This window comes from Populus alba, chromosome 14, assembly GCF_005239225.2.
Source record: "Populus alba chromosome 14, ASM523922v2, whole genome shotgun sequence".
NCBI classification, from domain to species: domain Eukaryota; kingdom Viridiplantae; phylum Streptophyta; class Magnoliopsida; order Malpighiales; family Salicaceae; genus Populus; species Populus alba.
This window is the reverse complement of record NC_133297.1, coordinates 15,820,325-15,846,658: the sequence shown is the minus strand read 5'-3', so window position 1 is coordinate 15,846,658 and position 26,334 is coordinate 15,820,325. Positions and strand designations below refer to the sequence as shown.

Here is a 26,334-nt window from a genome sequence, read left to right as displayed (position 1 = left end):
TTTATTTGGAGTTGATCTTTATAATATGTTTCGGTTTGGTTTCTGTATGATTAATTTATTCTAATTTGTTTTTTCGGTTTGGTTTTTGTATGATTAATTGGTTTTAATTTGTTTTTTTAAAGTGCTATCATAATCTTATTATCTGGATTGTGGTTTGGCATGTTAACTCAGGTCGATTTAATATATCATCATCTCAATATTTATTTTTTAAAAATGTCTCCTAGAATAGTTATCCTCCTACCCATTTTGTTTTTATTTCTCAAACTTTTTTTTTCTTTCAAGTGCATTATTTTACGCTTTGATTATATGAAATTAAACTCCAAATTAAAATCAGGAAAAAATACATGGCTCACCCTAAATTCATGTTAATTTTTATTTTGGCTCAAAAGCTTATTTTGTTCATTTTTCAATTCTTATGTTAGAGAAATAAGAGAAAAAGTTGTTGAAAAACTGTGAAAAGAAGAGAAAATGGTTGGTTGTCGCAATTCTAACAAAAAAAAATTGAATTTGATGTCAACGATATCCATTCAACAAGGAGAGTGCAATGGTGGTGGTAGACGTAAATAAAATGTTTTCTTGGCGGAGTGACTAATACGCGTTCCTAAGGTTTGCCACCAAGTCTCGAATCTTGCTTTGTTCATTCTTTTGGCAAACTTTATTTTTATCTTTTATCTTTTTTGTTTGTTTCAAGTTTTTTTTTTGGGTAAACTTTGTTCAATTTTTTTTCATATCAATTACATCTTTTTAACTTCTTTTCTTTTTTTCTTTTTGTTATCATATAATTTTAAAAAAATAAAGTTATTAAAGTAGTTGATTTTATGGCATAAATCACGAGTTTTGCTATTTAAGTTGCATAGCCAAGGTTAATTCAATATTTTCATCTCAATATTTTTTAAAAAAACAGATGCCATCTTGAATTATCTGTTTTTTTAAAGCATTTGAATTATTTGGAGTTGATCTTCATTATATGTTTTGGTTTGGTTTCTATAGGATTAATTTGTTCTAGTTTGTTTTTTAAAGTGTTATCACAATCTCATTACTCAGATCGTGGTTTGGCAGGTTAAATCAGGTCGATCTAATATGTCATCTTCTCAATATTTATTTTTAAAAAATGTCACCTAAAATAGTGGACCTCCTCCCAGTTTTTTTTTTAATTCTATTTTTTTTTTTTTTTTTGCTTTCAATTACATCATTTTACACTTTGATTATATGAAATTAAGCTCCAAATTAAGAGGAGGAGAAAATACATGGCTTACCCTAAATTCACAATAATTTTTATTGTGAATCAAAAATTTATGTTGTTCATTTTTCAAGTTCTATGTTAAAGAGATGAGAGAGAAAGTTTTTGAAAATACACGAAAAAGAGAGAAAAACACATAATATTATTTGGAGATTGATTCCATTACCATAGTAATATTTATTTCCAATAACAGAAAAGGATGAGGAAATTATATTAAGTACCGAAGATGGATAATCAATCTATAATTAATTTTCCATCAGATTGCATTACAGAAGCATTAGCTCCTGGAAGGTGCTCATGGCAGTAACTAGCAAATCCAAAATCAAATTAATGCCCTTTTTTTCTTTTCCATCTGGTAGGAGAAAACCTGAATCTTTAGGCAAGTTTGCGCAACCAAACTGTGCAGGCTCTCCCCATCCAAAGTCTGCACACTCAATTGGAAGTCTAGTCCATGAAGTAACTATAAAATGGGTAAACGAAAGTCCTTTGCTCTCTTCACTTCAAAGTAATCAATCCATGACCTAGCAAACTCCTCATTCACCATTTTTATTTCATTCTGCACTTCTTCCACATGAAGTAACTATCCATGTCTCCTAGAATATTTATCCTCCTGCTCATTTTGTTTTAATTTCTCAAACTTGCTTGTTGACTTGTGTACTTGTACAAGGCAAAGAAAGGGGGAGGTGGTCATGACACCCTTAGTGACAAAAAAATGCACCTGTATAATTTGCTCTTGCTTCCACAAACAACACCCCTTCATTGGTACACTCCACATTATACTTCCCATCAGATCCTAATCTTAATCTCCCTGCGAGAGGGTAATAATGCACTAGAATCTTAGCCATAGATTGTTTAAATATGTCACTGAGGGTGTTAAGACCACCTCCCCCTTTCTTTGCCTTGTACAAGTATACTATATGCACGAAATTAGTGATCACTTTATCAAGATTGGATAAGAAAAAAAACCCACTATGAGTCCTTGTTTCAGGTTCTATTAGAACGAGTTCTGACTTCCTAATTGAAAGCTGGTCACCTCCATGTTTTCCCGTTCCTTCCATGGAAACACAAGCACAACCTGCAGGACACTTTATATGAAATTTAACCATAAACAACTGAAGAGATGAGAAATAATGTATCATAAAATGCTAAATACCACCTTTACACACAACTATGGTTATGATTCTTCTTTTTCTATTTTCTGATAGCTGATGTGTCTTTATTACCTTGCATGTATGGAATGACAAACTACACGCTGCATTTTATACGCCACTAATTCCAGTTCTTTCATCACTTGATCAATTACTCAAAGTCAATATTGGTTAATTGAGCAGTTAATTAGGTCTGCATTTACTAGTTGACATTTAGGGTTGCCTTACACTCTATAAATTATTGTTTTACTGTTAAAATAAATGCGCATACATTAGGTTTAAAATTTGGATTATCATGCCCCAAGGCTGATGACATGCACATATAAATCATTGTTTAAAATCCCGGTCTGGTCGTCCCGAACCTGGGATCGGGCTTGGTCTAAGTAAAACCCAGTCGGAAATTTAGCCTAACAAAACCTGATCGACTTGGATAAACCAAGCTGAGACCCTACACGCACACATAACTGCGTCGTTTTTACCTTTTATTGTCAAACAGTTTGACAATAAAAGGTTAAAACATTGAAGACAAAAAGGAGAAAACCTAAATTACCTAATCTCATAATTCTAAAAAAACCATTTCAGTTGTGATTCGCGAAGAGCAAAGGAATAGAAGACGTCAAGGCAAGTCATACCAGTTCAAATCTGCGAACATAACGACGTTGTTTTTACCTTTTATTGTCAAACAGTTTGACAATAAAAGGTCAAAACATTGAAGACAACAAGGAGAAAATCTAAATTACCTAATCTCATAAATCTAAAAAGCCATTTCAGTTGTGATTCGCGAAGAAGAGCAGAGGAGTAGAAGACGTCAAGGCAAGTCATACCAGTTCAAATCTGCAAATAAGGTTAGATGAAGTTGATGTTGCATGTTTATCTTCATGACTCTCTTTCTTTCACTCTCTCTCTTTTCTTTATTCTCTGTCTCTTTTTTGAACTTGCAGTTCTTGATCAGTTGATCTGGCATCAATTCTTTCTTAAACCCAGATAATGATTTGGATGAAATGGTTGGGTTGCTTAATGAGTTGGTTGGATTGTTTACATGTGTTGAAGGATCTGGGAATGTTGCCATTGGTGTTAGAAATGATGGGTTGGAGTTGGTCTGTTCTATTTGTTTTAACATTCCTACTATGTCTAAAAAAGTTCTCGTTTCAGCTTTGAAAACATTTGCATTGTTAATTCTTGGTATGTGCTTTTTGTTTGTACATGATGGCATTTAAAAGGATGGAAGTGAAAGTTTAGAAGTATTAAATATTGGGTTTGCTGTTGTTGCTGCAACAGCAACTGGCAATGAGGTTTGTATAAATTTTACATAGAATTTTTTTTTTTGTTAATTTGGGTCAACTTATCTAACCCATAATCCAATCATTATATCAAATCGACAATCAAGTTAGGTTTAAAAACTACGGCATAAATATTAGAGAGCTCATAAGTCAAAGGATTCTACGTGATTGAATTTTGGGTTTGTTGGACCCACTAATAAGAAAATTATTTTATGATATTAGAAAGTAATGTTTTTTTATATAATATTAGAACTAAAATGAACAAAGGGATAATTTCATACAAGATCTTATATTAGATTAAAATAAAAGTATTCATGTCATCTTAAATATATTATTATAAGAATAGAAAAAAATAAAAATATTAATCAATTATAAAAAAAAAAAACCCCTTTTTTCTCACCAATCTTTCATAATATCTATTAAGAGTTTTTTTAATTAGTCCTCTTATTTTAAAAACAAATTATTTATTCATCTTTGTATATCTTATGATCTTTTCTATTCTATTTGACAATTTTGTGTAATTATTTTATTAACTTAAATTTCTTCTTTATCTTTGGAATATAGCTACCCCATTTTATTTTTTTAATTTGTTGGAGTTAAGAAAAGAAAAGAAAATAAAATCTGAAACTAACTAGAAAATTATTAAAATAATAAAAACAATATCTTCTGGGTCTCATTCGAGAATCTTTCATACCTCGGTTGGTTATAATCAGCTGACCTTTTTATTGAACTGATTTTATAGAATAATTTGTAAATATTTAAGCTCAATCCCAATAATATAATCTAAATTTAAGAGTATTTTTGTGAGAATGTATATTTGATGTGTCAGAGTTTTTTTTTATGGATCTTACTGATAAAGGAATTTTTAGCATGTATATTTTCCTCTATTCATGCTTGATTTTGAAATATTTTGGATGTGTTGCACAAGATAATTAGAATTTTGGATCTCTTTTTCAATTATTGACCTCGTGGGAAATTAATGTGTTTTTAGATACTAGGTTATTGAGCAAGCAGAACGCGGTAGTAAAACTGAACATTGATTTATTATGTGCTCCAAAAAAAGCTATACAACTTAGTTCCAGATATTCGTCACCATTTTCAAATAGCTGAGATGAAGGTCTACAAAACATATGAAGGACATATAACTCAATTTTGCTATTTCGAAGCCCAAAAAACGAGTTGAAAAACAAGGATTAAATCAGACCCGAACTTCCTGCACTCCAAATACTGTCTCGGTTTATGGCTCTTATCTCAAGTCTCAAAGGTCCAAAAATTGCAAGATCTTTGAATTCGCACGTTTCCTACCTCAATTCTGGCCCGCAATGTCTGGGTAGGAAGGAATTCAATTAAGAAAAGTAAATTATCTTCATTCCAGCGGGGGTAGAAAGACCACAATATAAAAGAAAAAAAGGGGGGTCCGCAAGAGAGAAGAGGCATACATAGAGAAACCCTAAAATAGACTAAAAAAAGGAGGAGAGGTGGCACAAAAGAGGGACAAAAAACAAAGGCAAAAACATAGAAGATTCGGAGGACACCTATCTATTCCACTGTAATGCTCTACTTTTGAGTGATGTTCATCGTATCAAGTTTGTTTCTTTTTAATTTAACTATGGAGTAGACTTTTATTCTGGGATTTTTTTATGTAACCTTACTATGAATATGTGAACAATTTTTTCAATTGAATTATTACATTAAGTTGTTGCGTATTTCATTTTAATTATTACATTAAGTTGTTGTGTATTTCATTTTATGTGTATGATTTAGAATTCAATTTGAAATTGAAAAATGCTAATTGTCTTTTGCTATTGTTTGAAATACCTTAAGAAATCTATAGGATAGAGATATCCTAGGAACTTTTGTAATCACCATCGGTTTTACGGTATTTAATAAATTTCAACAAGTTTAGAACTTTTGTAGAGTATATGAAATTTGTTTGTCGAAATAATTCATTGATACTCGAGAGAGATTAATGTTTAAATTAGAAAAACCTGATCATCAGCATTAGAAGTAATTAGTTCAATTGAGAAAGTTCACATATGAATAGTTACGGTAAGTCATAAATTCTAGGACCAGTACAATTGAATTCATTAATATTTAATCAATTGGTTATTTGTTTTTAATCATTAATTTTTGTTTCATAAACTATCTCATTCAATTCCTCGAATAGATCATAATTTAAAAGACTTTGGTAATTAGTAGTAATTTTTACAAATCTTCGTGGGACGATATTCTACTCATCACTTTATTACTTATAACGACTCATGCACTTGCAAAATTAAATAAATTAGTAGTGTTGTTTAAATAAATTTGGACATTTTATTATGTTAAGGTTTTTCAAAAATTCATACAAGTTGTGTTGTTTCTAACAACACAATCTGTATATATTTTTTTAAAAAAGATTATGCTACTAAGAACAAAATAATCTATCTAGCAGTGCTATTTTCTTTTTATTTTTTTTAGAACTGCGATACCTTTTTTTTTTTTTTTTATGCGTGCTATTTTGAAAAATTACTCTAAAAAGAGGTTCACAAGAATTTGGCCAGCTCTGCTAGTGACCTTCACTCAATTTGGATAGCATTTTATGAAATTGTTTGGTAAACTTACAGCTCATTTAATACTAATACGAGATAATACGCCACTAATTCCAGTTCTTTTATCATGCTGCTCTCTTTATTACCTTCCTCGTATGGAATGACAAACTAGACTCTGCATTTTATACGCCACTAATTCCAGTTCTTTTATCAGTTGATCAATTATCCAAAGGCGATATTGGTTAATTGAGCAGTTAGGTCTGCATTTACTAGTTGACATTTAGAGTTGCCTTACACTCTATAAATAACTGCTTTACTGTTAAAATAATGCATATATGTTAGGTTTAAAATTTGGATTATCAGGCTCCAAGAGCTGGTGACATGCACGCATAAATATTAGAGAGCTCAGAAGTCAAAGAATTCTCCGGGATTAAGCTCAGGTGGCAACCGCACCAAAAGATTATATTTGATATTATATTTTGAAAACATTTTTTATTATGATCACCCACCTCTAGAAGTTTTTTCTTTTAAAAACATGTTATACTAGCATAAGATAGTGTGCATTGTGTTTTGAAAACGTTTTTGATGATGATCACCCACCTCTGGAAGTTTTTTCCTTTGAATACATGGTATGCTAAAGCAACAGGTGAGCTTCTGTGCATTCATAGACAATGAAAGGATAGCATTTTGAGTAACACAACAATTAAAATTCAGGTCATAAGCTTTTATCAATCTACGTGACTGTAAAATATCCAAGGGAGTTGAAAGATGGCTTGAAGCTGTCTTTGCCAGACGCACGTATTGCAAAGCTAAACAGGAAGGGGGGAAAATTCGATGCCAGACCTTACATTCGGGGCGGGTTCCAGTCTTTCTTTCTGGAATAGTGCTTGCGACATCACTTGGTGTCTGAACATGACCTTTTGCCATGTTTTTAGAAGCGTCATCATGTTTTTTTTTTTTATACTTTGGCATGTGATAGTTGGATAGTCGCAGCTAATTGTTTTTTTCCTTCATTTCTCTCTCTTTGACAAATAAAATGTACAATTATTATTTTTATTTTTTGCTTTTTCAATTTTAGTTATCATTCTTTTGATTTATTATTTCATTATTATTTTTTTTATAAAAGTTTTGTTTGTTTTCAATTACAATTTCTTATATATTTTTTTTTATTTTGGTTTTTATTCTCTTGTTAAAATTTTATTGGTTATCAATTTCAACCTTCAATTAAAGTTATTTGTTTTTACTTTTTCAATTTTCAGTCCTTATTTTTTTTTCTTATTTCATTTTTATTATTTCTATAAAAGCTTTGTTTATTTTCAATTTAGTTCGTCAATTAAAATTTCTCATATATATATTTTCATTTTGGTCCTTTTCTTTTGATTATTTATTTATTTCCTTGGTCTTTTTGTTAAAGTTTTATTGGCTTTCAATTTCATCTTTCAATCAAAATTTATGTTGTTTTATTTTTTTAAAATTTGACCCTCATTCTTTTTATTTGTTTTTTCTTTTGTTAAAGATATTTTTCAATACAACTTAACCCTCCAATTAAAAATTTTTGTTTGCCCTCAAATTATTTTTTTTATTTTCACCCTCATTCTTTTAATTAAAAAATTTTTCTCGGATCCTTTTGTGTAATTGATTTTTTTTTCTAGTTTCCTCTTTAATTATTTGATTTGTTGGGAATTCAGCTTCAAAAAATTTTTTTATAGCACTTCCGATCTAATGACTCAAGTCATAAGTTTGAAAAAGTTAATATTGTTCGAGATCTTCTTCTTCTTTTTTGCTCATTTTCTTTTACGATTTTATCATTCTACATTAGATTTTTTTGTAATATTGGTTTTGTGATTATGTTCTATTTCTTTTTTATGAGTTTATCCTAATATCATGACATAAGTCATGGGTTATGCATCCCTTATTTGGATAGAATTTTTTTTAAATTGTTTTGTTTATGTTTGATATTTGAAGATATTATTCTAATTCATCTATATTTTTTTATTTTATACAAATAAACTGTATTTTTAAAAAATAGAAAATATTTATTTTTAAATAATATTTCTTATATGTTCGCCCCTAGTGTAATATTTTTTTAGGGTATAGGTTTATTTAATCAATTTGATTTGTATTTCTATTTTTATTATCTTTTATTGTTTTAAATAAACAAGTTCAATAAACATAATCGAGTAAATATCTCATTTTGTATAATTGAATATCTCGTTGACTATTTGAATTGCATTTTGCACCCTCTCGACCACAAAAGACAATAATGGGTTCTCGGTCCATTCTCCTGAAGTGCGAAGGCAATCGGTAGTGCAACATTGCAGGTTGTCTGGAGAGTAATGAATATTTTTTAAAGTATTTTTGTTTTAAAATATATTAAAATAATATTTTTTTTATTTTAAAAAATTATTTTTTTATGATAGTATATTATTATAATTAAAAAATTTTATTTTTTTTTAAATATTTTTGTAATTCTAAAAAGAGCCTAATTTGGCGTTTGGCAAATGTTTTCTTAGCTAAGTGGCTAGTACACGTTCCTAAGGTTTGCCACCAAGCTTCCAACCTGGATTTGTTCATTCTTTTGGAAAACTTTATTTTGATCTTTTATCACTACAAGATTTCACAGCTTTACCGATAAAAATATTCCGTCGGTATGTGATTATGAGTTCATCGGTAATTTATTTACCAACATCTTCACCGACAGAATACGTCTGTTGGCTTTCCTTTCGTCGGTAATGCCACATTTTGTCACTATATTGGTCAGCAACACAAAAAAAAATATTTGCCGATAGTTTTACAGACGGAATTTGCGTGTCAAAAAAAAGTTTCTCACTTGAAATATACCGACGGATTTATCTTGTCGTTGATAGTGTGACTACTGGCAGATATATACCGTCAGTAAATTTGTCGGTGAGTGTGTGAAATACCGACCGAAGATATCCGTCTATAAATTCATCGGTGAATGTGGTAGCTATTGTCAAATGCCACCAAATTCATTCCATCTGTAAAACCCTTTGTGATTATTTTTAAATTTTTTTAAAAAAAATTATTTAGAATACATAATATAAAATTATATAAATTAATGGTAATAAAAATCAATTATGCAAATAAAATTTCTATTAAACATCAAAAACAAAAAACAAAAAAATAAAGTTAAATAATATTCATTACAAACTGAATGTGTTTCAAAAAAATATTAAATAAACTATTAAAGGAAAATAATATTTATTACAAATTAATATAAAGGTGGAGCTGGAGGAGGAGGATGGTGGTTATATGGCCAAAAAAGATGAGGCACACATGTTCCACTTGTAGTTGTGCATACTCCACTGATAGGTGGTCGTTTTTTTTTCCGGTGAGCTGAGTCGTGTATTGCTGCAAGGCCACAAACTTCTTAGATTGGGTGCTCGATACTGATTGGGAGCTCCCAACGATTGAAACACTACGGGTCGCCTGCAAGTTCTCAGTTGTAGTGTTGGAGAGCCCGTAAACCCGATTTTTATCGGGTCCACCAGACAATCCAACCTCCATCCACAAATCTGGATCGAATTTCAAATGGGTCAAAGGATCGTCCCCATATCTCTCTCTCAACCGATTATATAGGTCTCCTGAAAAAAAAAATCATCATAATCAATTCAATAAACATAATAACTTACAAAATAAAATGGTTGAACAAACATACCATAAAATGTTGAGTGATTAGTACTTAAAAGTGTATTTTTATCAAGGTTTTATATAATCATTTTGCACTTGAAATATCAATAACTCCGTAACTAAAGCATGTTTTATAATAACATATCTAATAATATAAAATACCTTTAATTTATGGTAAATGTTCATCTTAAATGCAGGCCTATCATATAAATAAAAGGATTGATTAATGATTTTTAAGTATTGAAATTGAAAGGACAAATAGAGGGTCAAACTTATAAAAGAGATGTTGGTGCAGTCCAAATTAGAACACTGTTCGGTAATTGGGTCATATCTCGAGTTCTATATGTCCAAATGACCTCAATGTTTTGGATATATTCGGTAAGACATAGGACTACAACTTTCATGTGGAATTCAAGATTTAAAAAGGTCGTTTTCAAGTCCAAATTATAGCAACAATGAAGAAGTCTGAATCTGTCATGCAGCCCAGACACTGTTTAGTGTTCAGCCCATATCTTGAGTTGTAGAAGTCCAAATGGCCTTAACTTTTTCTTCTGGAAAGATAAGACAATTTCCTATAACTTTCATGGTACAAGTGGTTATAGTTCTGATGCTAGCAATGACGTTTTATTCAAACAAAAAGATAAGGATTTTTACCAAGTCAAGAGTTGGCCACCCACTCAATAATTAATCATTAAATCAACAATTCCAAATTTTGACCTATAAAAAGAGGCATTTGCCATGCATTTAGGCATCTTGGTTGTTCAAATCAAGATCATGCTCTTTATTTATCTCTTTATATTTTTTTTTAAATTCTTAAGTTTTGCTTCCATTAATACCTTGTTTATCCTTTTCATTTCCTTTCCTTTACTTAGTTAACTTGTATCTTATTTATGTTCTTATTTTGTTTATTCATGTTTCTCTTCTTCATTATGTTTAGCTAAGTTTATTATGTCAAGGTGAAAAAGTTACACTAATGGTGTAAGAATAAGTATGGTGTAAACTCAATATGGACCTTAATGTTTAATATTAACATGTCTTATCTTTTTATTTTACTAATTCTTAATACCTTGCTTGTTAAATGGTTAATCTAGATTTGTGTTGTATAACACTTGGTACAACAAATGCTTGGCACTCACATAGCCCAACCGTATGGTATTACCTACACCTATGCTATAAAAGGAACTTGATTTGTTGTTAACATAAGTTAGCATCATGAATTCCTGACAATATTTAAAAGTTTGGTGTTACTTAAATAAGATAATTAATATGATCATGTTAATAATTTATAATGAGCTATTAATGACATATCATCCGATTGGAACCTCCTTTGTGTGTGGTTTCCAGTTGAGTAATAAAAGTTTATACTATACTTGTTTGAAATACCATTAGTGGATCCTCTAACCTTGACACTTGTTTTTATCATTATTTAATTATCACATTGATCTTCCATCTCAAAATTCTCATCAACTTCTTCCTCTTCTTCTTTTTTATTATTAGTACTACTACTACTATTATTATTTTACCATTACTATTAGTATTATTATTACTATTACTATTATTGTTATTATTGTTGTTGTATTATTGTTATTTATAATTTATAAAATTAACCTCCTTGTGATTCAACTCCGATCTTGCTGGGTTATTTATTACTTCGACACTCTTGCACTTAGGAGAAGACATCAATCTTTTAGTCGTGTCAAGTTTTTGGAGCGGTTGCCGGGGGAGGTAAATTCTTAGACAAATTATAGTATTTATTTTATTCTCTTTTCACTTTTCTTGTATCTAACTTTGTTTCTTTTGATTTCTTCTACCTTTTATTCTCTTTCTACACGTGCATGAGTGTTTGGTCACATACATTAAGTGGTAGACTTTGTAGGGTATCCTTATCATTTTCAGAAAATATGGTCAAAGAAGATAACCAGTCACTTCATAATGAGAATAATGAGAATAACCGAGTTAGAACACTTAGAAACCACATGAATCATACAAGAACAAGTGCACCCTCATACATAGTTTTCTCTCCTGATGCTTTTCATTTTAATTTTAAGCCAGACATTATTCAACTTTTACCTTCTTTTTATGGATTAAATCTTGAAAATCCATACTTGCATTTGAGAGAATTTAAAGAAGTTTGTAACACCTATAATGACTCAAATTGTAGCATGAATACAATTAGATTAAAGCTTTTTTCTTTTTCAATAAAACATGGCTATAAAATCTTAGGTCAGGATCCATTCATGTTTAGGATGAAATGCAACAACAAATTTTAAAGAAATTTTTTCCATCTCACAGAACCAACTATTTCAAAAGACAAATCACCACTTTCACTCAAAAACCAGGTGAAACATTTTACCAATGTTGGGATAGGTATCGAGACTTGCTTAATACTTACCCTCATCATGGTTTTGAAACATGGAGATTGGTTTCATAATTTTATGAAGGGTTAACACCTAAAGATAGGCAAATTGTTGAATTGATGTGCAATGGAACTTTTGAAGATAAAGACCTTAATAAAGCAATGGAGTACCTAGACTTGCTAGCTGAAAATGTGCAAAATTAGAACACTACAAGCACTTATGAGGCACCAAGTAAAATCCAACCTCATACATCTAATGGAGGTATGTATAACCTTAGGGAAGATCATGACCTCCAAGCCAAGTTTGTATTATTAGCTAGAAAAGTCAAGGCACTAGAATTGAAAAAGAGTGATCAATTAAAATCTGTTCAAGACATTGTGTGTCAAATCTGTGAAACAAATGAACATGCAACCAATGACTATCCAACTTTACCTTCTTTCAAGGAATACCTCCATGAATAAGCCCATATTTTAAATAGTTTCCGAAAGCCTAATCATAACCCATACTCGCAAACATACAACTCTGGTTGGAGAAACCACCCAAATTTAAGTTAGAAGAGTGATAATAATAATGCACAAACTTCACATCCACCATTTCAAACACACCATAATTTTCAAAATTCTCATAGATATGCACCTCCTTATGCTCTACCTCCTAAAAGAAATCTTGAGGAAACATTGCATGCATTCATTGAAAAGCAAGGGCAATCAACACTCAACTTGCTCAAGGCATGACAAATTTTAAAAATACTCTTACAAAGTTAACATCTGCTCTTAGTTTCTAAGAGAAAGGTAAGTTTCGATCTCAACCACAGCAAAATCTAAAGGGACAATACAATGCAGATGCAAGTAGTTTTAGAAGCCAACACATGGATCAAGTCAAATCAGTCATCACTCTTTGTAATGGTAAGGTTATTGAAAACCCCACTCTTAAACCTTGTGAGAAAGATGATGAGTCAATCTCTGAAGGTAAGGAAGGGGTTGAATTTGAACATTGTAAAGAAAAGACTGATTCTCCGCCAACACTTTCATTTCCTTATGCCATGACCAAACAAAGAAAAGTTAATCACAATTCTGAAATCTTTGAAACTTTCAAACAGGTAAGGATCAATATACCTTTGTTGGATGATATTAAACAGGTACCTTTTTATGCTAAATTTTTTAAAGATCTATGCATTATGAAGAGAAAATTGAATGTGAAAAAGAAAGCATTTTTAGCCGGACAAGTAAGTGTTATTCTTCAGAACAATAATGCTTTGAAATATAAAGACCCTGGTTGTCCTACAATTTCTTGCTTTATTGAAGAACATAAAATTGAAAGAGCTTTACTTGATCTTGGAGCTAGTGTGAATTTACTTCCATATTAAGTTTTTAAAAGTCTCAATCTAGGTGAGTTAAAACCAACTTTTGTAACTCTTTTACTTGCTGGTAGATCTATAAAAGTGCCTAAAGGAATAGTTGAGGATATGTTAGTATAAGTTGATAAATTCATTTACCCTGTAAATTTTATTGTCTTGGATACACAGCCTGTTGAAGCATGTAATTCAATTCCTGTTATTTTGAACATCCATTTCTTGTAACATCTAATGCATTGATTAATTGTAGGAATGAACTGATGAAGCTGTCATTTGGAAACATGACATTGGAGATGAATATTTTCAATATTTGCAAGCAACCTGGAGATGATAATAATTTACAGGAAGTGGATTTTATTGAAAAATTAGTTCATGATCAATTTCAAACCACTTCCAGTGAAATTGAGATTGATGAACCTAACGAGTTGCAAATGGTCTATTTTCAAGAAAAAGCAAAGGCATGTAATTGGAGACCATATATTGAAGAATTATCACCATGATCAATTAAGTCCATACCTTCAAGTGTTCAACCACCAAAACCTGATTTGAAACCATTATCATTCAATCTTAAATACTCATTTTTTAGAGAAAATGAAACTTTTTCGGTAATAATCTCTTCCAAACTTAATGCACATCAATAAGGTAAGTTATTACAAACTCTAAAAATACACAAAAATGCATTAGGATGGACCATAGCTGACATAAAAGGAATTAGTCCTTTGATTTGCACATACAGGATTTATTTGGAGGAAAATGCTAACCCCTCTAGAGAAATGCAACGAAGACTTAATCCTAATATGAAAGAAATAGTGAAAATAAAGTCATTAAACTTCTAGATAATGGAATCATTTATCCTATTTCTGACAAAAAATGGGTAAGTCCTACCCAAGTTGTACCTAAAAAGTCTAAAGTCACTATGATAACAAATGGGAAAAATGAGTTAATTCCAACTCGGACTATTATTGGTTGGCGCATGTGCATTGATTATAGGAAACTTAATTCAATGACTAGAAAAGATTGTTTTCCTTTACCTTTCATGGATCAAATCCTAGAAAGAGTTGCAGGTCATTAATTTTATTGTTTTCTATATGGCTATTTAGGTTACAACCAAATTGAAATTGCATTGAAAGATGAAGAGAAGACTACATTCACATGTCTATTTAATACTTTTGGATTATGTAATGCATCAGCCACATTTCAAAGATGCATGCTTAGCATATTCAGTGATATGGTTTAACGTTTCCTTGAGATTTTTATGGATGATTTTTCTGTTTTTGGTGATTCATTTGATGATTGTTTAACTAACTTGGAAAAAGTTTTAAACAGGTGTGAAGAGAAGAATCTTGTACTGAATTGGGAAAAATGTCACTTTATAGTAACAAATGGCATTGTACTTGGTCACATTGTTTCATCGAAAGGAATTGATGTTGACAAATCTAAAATCGAGTTAATTGCCAACTTACCACCACCAAAATCTGTTAAAGATGTTAGATCATTCTTAGGACATGCTGGTTTTACAAAAGGTTCATCAAAGATTTTAGTGTAATATCTAAACCATTGTATAACCTTCTAACAAAGGAAAATATTTTTTAATGGACTGAACAATATGAAAAAACCTTTATTAAACTTTAAAGCTTGCTTACTTCTGCTCCTGTCATTCAACCTCCTAATTGGTCACTACCTTTTAAAATAATGTGTGACGCTAGTGATTATGTCGTGGGTACTGTCTTGGGACAAAAAAAAGATAAGAAACCTTATGTGATTTACTATGCAAGTAAAACTTTAAATAGTGCTCAAATGAATTACACTACCACTGAAAAGGAATTACTTGCAGTAGTATTTGCATGTGACAAGTTCAAATCTTATCTTGTTGGCTCACTTGTTGTTTTTAGTGATCATGCAGCTTTGAATTATCTTCTTTCAAAAAAGGATTCTAAGGCTAGATTGGTAAGATGAATTTTGTTACTTCAAGAATTTAATATCACAATCAAAGACAAAAAAGGCACCAAAAATATTTTCGCAAATCATTTGTCAAAATTGACAATCAATTCGAGATCTAACATCACACTAGTCAATGCCTACTTTCCTAATGAATCTTTATTTTTTGTCTCTACAATGCCTTGGTTTGCTAATATTGTTAATTTTCTTGTTTCAGGATAATTGCCAGCTTATTAGAGTACCTAAGACAAAAGAAAGTTCTTGAACGAAGTGAAGAACTTTTATTGGGATGACCCTTATTTATTCAAATATTGTCCTGATCAAATATTTTGAAGATACATTCCTGACAATGAGGTAAGTATTGTCATTCAATTTTGTCATTCTGAGGCAACTGCAAAAATATTACAAAGTGGATTTTACGGGCCTACCATGTTCAAGGACTGACATGCATTTTGCAAGACTTGTGAAAATTGTCAAAAGTTAGGATCTATTTCAAAACATCACATAATGCCTTTAAATCCTATTTTGTCATTGAGATCTTTAACTGTTGGGGTATAGATTTCATAAGTCCATTTCCTCTATCATTTGGTTTCTTGTACATATTAGTTGCGGTAGATTATGTTTCAAAATGGATAGAGGCAATTTTAAGTCGAAACAATAATCACAAAACAATGATAAAGTTTTTGAAAGAAAACATTTTAAGTCGATTTGGAATCCCTCGAGCCATGATAAGTGATGGTGGAACACATTTTTGTAACAAGCCATTTGAGTCTTTAATGAAGAAATATGGAATCACACACAAAATTACCACCCCTTATCACCCTCAGATGAATGGATAGGTAGAACTGGCTAATAGGGAGATTAAACAGATCTTGGAGAAAACAGTGAACTCTAATCGGAAAGACTGGTCTTTAAGACTTAATGATGCACTTTAAGCTTATCGAACTACTTATAAAACATCATTAGGTATGTCACCTTATAGACTAGTCTATGGAAAACCTTGTCACTTGCCTGTGGAACTTGAACATAAAGCTTATTAGGCTATTAAAGCTTTCAATTCAAACCTAGATGATGCTAGTCAGCTACGAAAATTACAAATAAATGAGCTCGAGGAAATAAGAAATTATGCATATGAAAATTCAAGAATTCATAAATCAAGAATCAAAGAGTTTCATTATAAGAAAATACTGAGAAAAACATTCAATGTTGGTCAAAAAGTCTTGCTTTATAATTCTTAACTCCATTTATTTCCTGGAAAACTAAGATCAAGATGGAGCGGTCCTTTTATTATGAAACATGTGTATCCATATGGAGCCTGTGATATCGAGAATCTAAAGAATGTCAATGTTTTCAAGGCAAATGGACATCGTTTGAAAGTTTACTTTGACAATTTTTCAGTTGAACATGACTTTATTGAATTGAGTGATCCTGTATATAAAGATTGATTCTTTTTCTCACATTGTTTTGTGTTTTGTTTTGGTGTAACTTTTGTTTTGCTAGTCTTCCTCTCACCCCAGTTAAATGGTGGATAACGGTACTCCGTGACTTAAGTCGGTTTTTTCAGTTTCCCATAATAACTGATATCTATATATATTTGTAAAATTCTTTGCTTTTTCTCCTTTCTTTGAATCTCTCTTCCAATTCTCATTTGAAAATGGACATCACTCTTGAAAAAATGAAAAAGTATTTTCCCGTTCTGCCTCAGAATGTGATTACAAAAATTTACCATGCTAGATGTGCAAGATTGAGGTTATTAATGAATCATGGAATTCCTGAAGATATGAGCTGGTTGGTTGAAGCAAAGGTCTGATTATCAGGTGAATCCTCTAATTCTTTCATTTCATACATGCTTGGAATAGGTAAAAGTAATTTTGCGAAGAAATGTCGTGCAAAACGACTGAAAATCTGTCACAGATGTGCCAGATGGACTTGTAACGAGGCATGTCGTTCTTTAGGAATGGTATCTATAAACCGTGAAGATAAAATAAAATTCATTAAGGATGGCCTGAGTAAGGGGTCTTTAGATAATCTTCTATTGACTCTTGAGACGCACCCTAGTGGAGATGTGCATCGTGCAATTCATGATTTATGGCCACAATTCCATAAAGAACATGCTCGACTTAGTCTTGAGAATTTGACTAAAAAAGGCCTTGTTTGCCAGTTTTTAAGAAAACTGGATAGGAAGCCTATCCCCGACCCATAAAGGGCATTTAAGCCGTTCTTGGACGTAAAACTAAGGAAAGATGTGAGTCATAATCACAACTACCTGTACATACAAATGCTTTTTTAAAATAAATAAATAAATAAATAGAGAGAGAGTGAGTGAGTGAGTGAGTGAGTGAGACTACAACTAGCCTACATATAAGTGTTATGATTGCATTTTTTAATTTCTCATCTATAAATTCTTCTCTTCCTTCCTTTCATTTCTACTCAACCCATACATTCATCAAATATAAAAGTGTGTAGAAATGGCAAGTTTCTCAAGTCATCACATAAAAAATATTTATGTTTTCGGTGGATCAAGTCCTAGGAAAGAAAAGGAGTTTTTAGAATCAGTAAATCATCTTAGTCAGGTAATAGCTGAGCGAAAGATTCTTTTAGTGTATGGAGGAGGTAGCCTTAGGTTAATAGGGGGAGTGTCAATAGCTATATTTTTATGAGGTAGTCAAGTTTTAGGGGTTGTCCCCAAAGCTTTAGCATAAGGAGACATCATTGGAAAAACAATTGGAGAGGAAGTACAAGTCTCCATAATGTCTGATCAAATGAATACAATGTTTAACCATGTTGACACATTCATTGTCTTACCAGGTGGTTTGGGCACATTGGAAGAGATCTTTCATATTTTCTCTTGAGCCCAACTGCACATTCACCCTAAACACATAGGTTTGTTAATTGTTAATGGTTTTTATGAAAAGTTGTTATCTTTTCTTGATCATGCTATGGAACAAGAATTTCTAACATCTTCGGCACGCCAAATCATAATCTCTGCTGCTACTGCTGAACAATTGATTGACCAACTACAATCTTTTATCCATGTAATTGATTCCTTCATGAATCACATAAATTGGTCAACTAAGGAAAGCCGTAAAAAGATTAGATTGGATTTGAGCTATTTCATAAACTATTTGCAAAATTGTTGTTACTAGGATGGCAGAGTAAAAGGAGTTCTTTAGTTAAAGTGACTCTTGAGACGCATCTTAGTAAACATTCTTAACAAGGTCTATTAGAATACTTATTGAAATATTCAGGTTTACAAGCTCTCGTATTGTTATCACTTGATTATGCTTATATGCTCATTTAACAAGTATTCTTAAATCTTTATTTTCACACACACACTTTAACATATGATTGTGGATTGCACATTGGATTATTACATTATTTAAGTTATTTTATTAAAGGTAACAACTAAAGGAAAGTGATAGTATATAATATTCTTTAAAAACAAAAAAATAATGATAATAAAAACATAAATAAGTTTGGTTTCGTAGCCTCCTTAACCTAAGCAATTAAGTTTGAAAGGGTGTTTTAACACTTAATACCCTAAAGTCAACTAACTTGGGAGCTATTGGCCCAACGCTTGTTACATGGGTTAAGGAGAAAAGCTTAAAGGAATCAAACATTACACTATCTACATATCAGTATCTATAACCCGAGTTATTAAGCTCGTAAGGGTGTATCAACACCTAATGCCCTAAGACCAACTGGTCTGGGAGTCATTAGCCGAAAGCTCGTTACATGGGTTAAAGATGCATTGTGTTTTAAGTTTTATGTATATTTAAAAAAAAAAAAAAAAGATAATGATCTCAACCCAAGGAAGTTAACCTTAAACATTAGAACAAAAATTTGTTTTTCTTTCAAGTAAAGCCCCATAACTATATGTTGATATTTTTAGCACAAAAGAAAGGTTTATTAATATCTTGTTTAAGAGGTATTGAGCAGATATATGAATTTAATGAGAGTTTGTTTATCTGGATAGATTAATGGAAGTTGAATGATGAATGCCTTGCTTTGTGGAAATTGCAAAAAAAAATTCTATTTTAACACTTTTATTACTAGGGACTAGTAATAAGCTGGTTAGGGGGGTGTGATTAGTACTTAAAAGTGCATTTTTATCAAGGTTTTATATCATCATTTTGCACTTGAAGTATCAATAACTCCTTAACTAAAGCATGTTTTATAATAACATATCTAATAATATAAGATACTTTTAATTTATGGTAAATGTTCATCTTAAATACAGGCCTATCACATAAATAAAAGGATTGATTGATGATTTTAAGTATTGAAATTTAAAGGACAAAGAGAGGACCAAACTTATAAAAGAGATGTTGGTGCAATCCAAATTGGAACACTATTCGGTAATTGGGTCATATCTCGAGTTCTAAATATCCAAATGACCTTAATGTTTTGGGTAGATTCGGTAAGATATAAGCCTACAACTTTCATGTGGAGTCCAAGATTTAAAAATGTCATTTTCAAGTCTAAATTATAGTAACAACAAAGAAGTCTGAATCTGTCCTGCAGCCCAGACACTGTCTAGTGTTCAGCCCATATCTCGAGTTCTAGAAGTTCAAATGACCTTAATTTTTTTTTCTAGAAAGATAAGACAATTTCCTATGAAACTTTCATGAGTACAAGTGGTTCCAGTTCTGATGCTAGTAATGACATTTTATTCAAACAAAAAGATAAGGATTTTTACCAAGTCAAGAGTTGGCCACTGATTAGTACTTAAAAGTGCATGTTTATCAAGGTTTTATATCATCATTTTGCACTTGAAGTATCAATAACTCCTTAACTAAAGCATGTTTTATAATAACAAGTTTGATACTATAAGGTACCTTAATTTATGGTAAATGCTCATCTTAAATGCAGGCCTATCACATAAATGAAAAGATTGATCGATGAGTTTAAGTATTGAAAGTGAAAAGACAAAGAGATGGCCAAACTTAGAAAAGAGATGCCGGTGCAGTCCAAACCGGAACACTGTTCGGTAATGGGGTCATATCTCGAGTTCTAGATGTCCAAATAACCTCCAATTTTTAATCCTTACATTAATCTTTCATCTCAAAGTTCTCATTAATTTCTTCATCTTCATCTTCATCTTCTTTTATTATTATTATTATTATTTACATTCTGTTTATATTATATAATATATCTCTTTAATCTTTTCATAAACTCAGTATATAGGCTGGAAACCTGTGACCCGATCTTTTAGATCATTCTCAAGTATAACAACGTCACGTACTGAGTATTATTATTATTATTATTATTGTTGTTGTTGTTGTTGTTGTTGTTGTTGTTGTTGTTATTGTTGTTGTGTTGTTATTTATAATTTATACAATTAACCTCTATGTGGTTCGACCCCGGTCTTGCCGGGTTATTTATTACTTCAACACTCCTGCACTTGGGAGAAGACATCAAGCTTTTGGTCGTGTCAGCCACTCACTCAATGACATGACCAAAAGATTGATGTCTTCTCTCAAGTGCAGGAGTGTCCAAGTAATAAATAACCTGACAAGACTGGGGTCGAACCACAAAGAGGTTAATTGTATAAATTATAAATAACAACAACAACAACAACAACAATAATAATAATAATAATACTTCACCAGAAAGACGCAGGGATGCAACATCTTTTTCAACTCTGCCAACAAAGAAATCTTTTCTATTCTTTCTGTACTTGTGGTTAAGTGGCAAGAAGCGACGGTGACAATAAAAAAAAAAAAAAAAGCTTTACCTCCATTTGCTAGCATAAATGCCTTGTTGTTTTCCATGCAGTATGAACATGATAGTTTCTCATACGTGCTCTAACCAGAAAGCATTCCATAAGCTGGAAAATCATTGATAGTTCACATCAAAGCCGCCCTCATAAGGAAATTTTATTTCCTCGATATATCATAAGTCAGAGCTCCGAAGGATCACAACTACGCCAACTCATCAATCAACGGTCGAAGACAAACATCTATATTCCAACCCGGGCTGCTTGAACAGGGTATGACGGTAGATAAAAACATGAACTCCGGCCTCATACACATTCTTGGTGGCAAGTTATAAACTGTGAGTATGACTAGCCAATAAGAATAAGTAGCAGCAAATTACCCAAATGGGTTGAATCCATCTATACACAACCTAAGATGCACATTCCTTGATTCAGCTAAAAAGTAAGGGTACACACTGTTAAAGAGTTTACACGCTTCTCCATCAAAAGGATGCACCATCACTCCATCAACCGCATCATGTGCTTGATGCCATGTCATGCGCTCAGCAATCCTTAGTGACATGAATAACCTCTGCAGTTTAGATGTGATTGGAAAGTATCTAAGTTTTTTATATGCCACTAGAGTCTTTCACCTGCCAGTTATGGGTTTGTAACAGAAATGCCTGCATGTCATGCACTCGATCATCTCAGCATTTTCAAGGTGGTATAACATGCAGAAGTTAGGGCACGTGTCAATTTTTTGGTATCCTAAACCGAGGGGTTTCATCATGAACTTTGCAGTATAAAAGTTCTCTTTCAATCTCTTCCCTTCAGGTAAAACGCTTCTTGCCCATTCAATAATTTTTTCGTACCCGGCCTCACTCAACCCATAATCTAACTTAATAGTGAACACCTATGCTACGGCCGATAATTTACTGTGGTTTATGCAACCATCCCATAATGGTTTATCAAAATCTTTTAACAAATCAAAAAAACTCGCTACATCTGCATTAGGTTCTTCTTCTATGATTGGACATTGACTGACATTACCTTGATTCATTCTTATTGCATCCATAACCATATTTCTGTAAGGATTAGTGTTGTCATTTGCTGCTTCATGCACGTTGCTAGCACTATAAGGTGACCCAACCACCATTTCTCCCATTCTTATGTTACTAACAAATCCTTCTCCATGTGCATACCAACACTCGTAATTCTCCATAAACCCTTTGTGTAGAAGATGCATCATTACAATAATTGGATGCAGATACTTTTTATTTTGACACTTCCTATATGGACACCTAATACCGCCTCTAGTAAAATTTCTGGGAATAGATGTTGCGAAATTAATAAAACCCTGAACGTCGTTACAATAATCCATCCTCTATGATCCTTCGGGTGAATCTCGATACATCCATGAATGATCATCCATAACTTATATTGAACCTCTATAAAATTATGATGATAACATGTATTAATTAATTTAAGTTAGGTAAATAAACTTGCAAAAATATTGGTTTACCTTGAGATTATCCAACAAACCAATCACAACTTCTCATAAATATTAAATATTCATTATCATTTATCAACGTCCATATAAATTAATATATATAAATTTACAAAAATTACAACTCCGCAATACCATTGATAAAACTTAAAACGAATCCATTAAATAAGCTATTAATTATTTCAAAACAACACATGTAATTCGCTAATTCCATAAAGTTTTAACAATATACAAACAAATGCAATCTTACAAAATCTAAAACAAATCATAACAAATATAAAATTATACATTCATATACTACAACTTCGTTTGAGAAATAACAATAAAACATGTACATCTACTAACAAAATACATATACTAAAAAATTAATAAAATTGACATTTAAATGTTAAAATTTAAAAAGATAGAAAAACTTACAAAAATTGATAAAATTTGTTGGTATATCATAACAAGGATGTTGTGACCACAAAACTTCAAGAAATATAATTTGTTGTGCTGAGATGAGGGAGATTTTTCTTTGGGGGGGAGGGGGGCTAGTTGTTTGCAGATGGGGATAGTTAGGATGAGGAAGAAAAATGAGAAATAAGGGAGGAGAGGGTCAGCAGAGTGGGCATTTATTAACTTTTTCCGACGATTTCACTGATGAAATAATCCTTCGGTGAGTCCGTTGGCTATTCTGATGAAAAATTTGACACGTCATCGTACGAGCTGCCATTTTGAATCCCTTGGTGATTTTATCGGTAAAAATCACCTGCAAAAACCTCCACATCAACGAACAGCCCTCTTTTTTTTTTAATTCTGAACTTTCCGTCTGTAATTCAATTGGTAACTACCAATGGACAAATTTTATTGGTAGTTGCTAACTGAATTACGGATGAAAAAAGTTACATCGGTAAGTTCGATCTCAAATTACCGACATAAATATTCTGTCGATAAATCTGTTGCTCATTTTGTTTTTATTTCTCAAACTAGAAACTTTTTTTTTCTTTCAAGTTCATCATTTTACGCTTTGATTATATGAAATTAAACTCCAAATTAAAACGAGAAAATACAGGGCTCACCCTAAATTCATGATAATTTTTATTTAGGCCCAAAAGTTTATTTTGTTCATTTTTCAATTCCTATGTTAGAGAAATGAGAGGAAAAGTTGTTGAAAAACTGTGAAAAAGAAGAGAAAATGATTGGTTGTCGCGATTCTATCAAAAAAAATTGAATTTGATGTCAACGATATCAATTCAATAAGGAGAGTGTAATGGTGGTGATAGACATAAAGAAAATGTTTTCTTGGTGGAGTGGCTAATACGTGTTCCTAAGATTTGCCACCAAGTCTCGAATCTTGCTTTGTTCATTCTTTTGGCAAACTTTATTTTTATTTTTATCTTTTTTGTTTGTTTCAAGTTTTTTGGGGGTAAACTTTGTTCTATTTTTTTTTCCTACCAATTACATCTTTTTAACTTCCTCTTTTCTTTTTCTTTCTGTTATCATATAATTTTTTAAAAATAAAGTTATTAAATTAGTTGATTTCATGGTATAAATCACGAGTTTTGCTATTTAAGTTGCATAACCAATGTTAATTCAATATTCTCATCTCAATATTTTTTTAAAAAATAGATGCCATCTTGAATTATCTATTTTTTAAAGCATTTGATTTATTTGGAGTTGATCTTCATAATATGTTTCTGTTTGGTTTTTGTAGGATTAATTTGTTCTATTTTGTTTTTTAAAGTGTTATCACAATCTCATTATTCAGATCGTGATGTTGCAAATTAACTCAAGTCAATCTAATATGTTACCGTCTCAATATTTATTTTAAAAAAATGGTACCTAGAATAAGGAAACTCCTCCCATTTTTTTTAAAATTCTCAATTATTATTTTTGTTGCTTTTAATTACATTATTTTACACTTTGATTATATGAAATTAAGTTCTGAATTAAAAGGAGGAGAAAATACATAGCTTACCCTAAATTCACAATAATTTTTATTGTGAACCAAAAATATATTTTGTTCATTTTTCAATTTCTATGTTAGAGACATGAGAGAAAGTTGTTGAAAATACATGAGAGAGAAAGAGAAAAAAGCACATAATATTATCTGGAGATTGATTCCATTATGAGCATTGCAATAATAGTAATATTTATTTCCGATAACAGGAAAGGATGAGGAAATTATATCGAGTGTCGAAGATGGATAATCAATCTATAATTAATTTTACATCAGATTACATTACAGAAGCATTAGCTCCTGGAAGATGCTCATGGCAGTAACTGGCAAATCCAAAATCAAATTAATGCCCTTTTTTTCTTTTCCATCTGGTAGGAAAACACCTGAATCTTTAGGCAAGTTTGCGCCACCAAACTGTGCAGGCTCTCCCCATCCAAAGTCTGCACACTCAATTGGAAGTCTAGTCCATGAAGTAACTATAAAATGGGAGGGTAAACGAAAGTCCTTTGCTCTCTTCACTTCAAAGTAATCAATCCATGACCTGACAAACTCCTCATTCACCATTTTTATCCCATTCTGCACTTCTTCCACAGCAAAAGATAGCGGGTTTTTAATCAATTCTCCTGCCCGGCCAAGGCAACTGCATATGGCAATTCCGTTGCCAAAGTATCCTTTGGGAAGTGGTGGATTAAGCTTGGATCGAACGTTGACTATTAACAGAAGTTGAGTTGTTTGATCAGGATTCATCTGCAGTGCCTTGCAGCGAGCACGCCACACAAAAGCTGTGAGCGCTGTGAAGTTTGAGCAGCTTTTTACGGTTCCGTCCTCCATTGCCATGTTCTTCAGTATTGCAAGCTTGTTGGAATCAAACAGGAAGCATTTAGTCAGAATCTGCTCTCCTTGAAATGGATCTGTTATGTTTGACAAGTTATTGGTTTCTGCAGGAGCGTACTGGCCGAAAGGAAAATCAATTTTAGGAGGTTGTCTAGACCTCAAAATTGATCTATCAAGAACTGGTTTGGTGGTTAACGGCATCCCTCTGGCTGTTTCAGCCCATGATTTGATAAATTCCATTGCTGATATCCCATCAACCATGCAGTGGCTAATTGACAATCCCAAAGCAAAACCTCCACACTTGAACCTTGTAACCTGTAAAGGAAAACTTGGCAAGTATTTAACTAGTACATTAATTTAGACAGACAAAACGTGAAAAAAAGAACAAAAAAATGCACCTGTGCAGTCATTAAAGGCATTTCCAGTATGTTCTCAGTGCCTGGGGATCTATAGAGAAGCTTCCCTATTGTTTCAGAATGATCTTCAGTAATTACTTGAACGTCAACTTGATCCATGTTACAATTTGCTCTTGCTTCCACAAACAACACCCCTTCATTGGTACACTCCACATTATACTTCCCATCAGATCCTAATCTTAATCTCCCTGCGAGAGGGTAATAATGCACCAGAATATTGGCCATAGATTGTTTAAATATGTCACTGAGGGTGTCACGACCGCCTCCCCCTTTCTTTGCCTTGTACAAGTACACTGTATGCACGAAATTAGTGATCACTTGATCAAGATTGGATAAGAAAAAAAACCCATTATGAGTCCTTGTTTCAGGTTCTATTAGAATGGGTTTTGACTTCTTAATTGAAAGCTGGTCACCTCCATGTTTTCCCGTTCCTTCCAT

General features: G+C 31.8%; 1 protein-coding gene across 1 annotated transcript; it reads right to left on the bottom strand.

The window, feature by feature from the left end:
* Positions 1 to 24,928: 24,928 nt before the first annotated feature.
* Positions 24,929 to 26,334, bottom strand: LOC118049245 (omega-hydroxypalmitate O-feruloyl transferase). The gene is made up of 2 exons (XM_035059224.1): positions 25,879 to 26,334; positions 24,929 to 25,795 (listed from the first exon to the last, which is right to left on the bottom strand). The coding sequence occupies exons 1-2, from the start codon at positions 26,332 to 26,334 to the stop codon at positions 24,929 to 24,931; spliced, it is 1,323 nt and encodes a 440-aa protein (XP_034915115.1).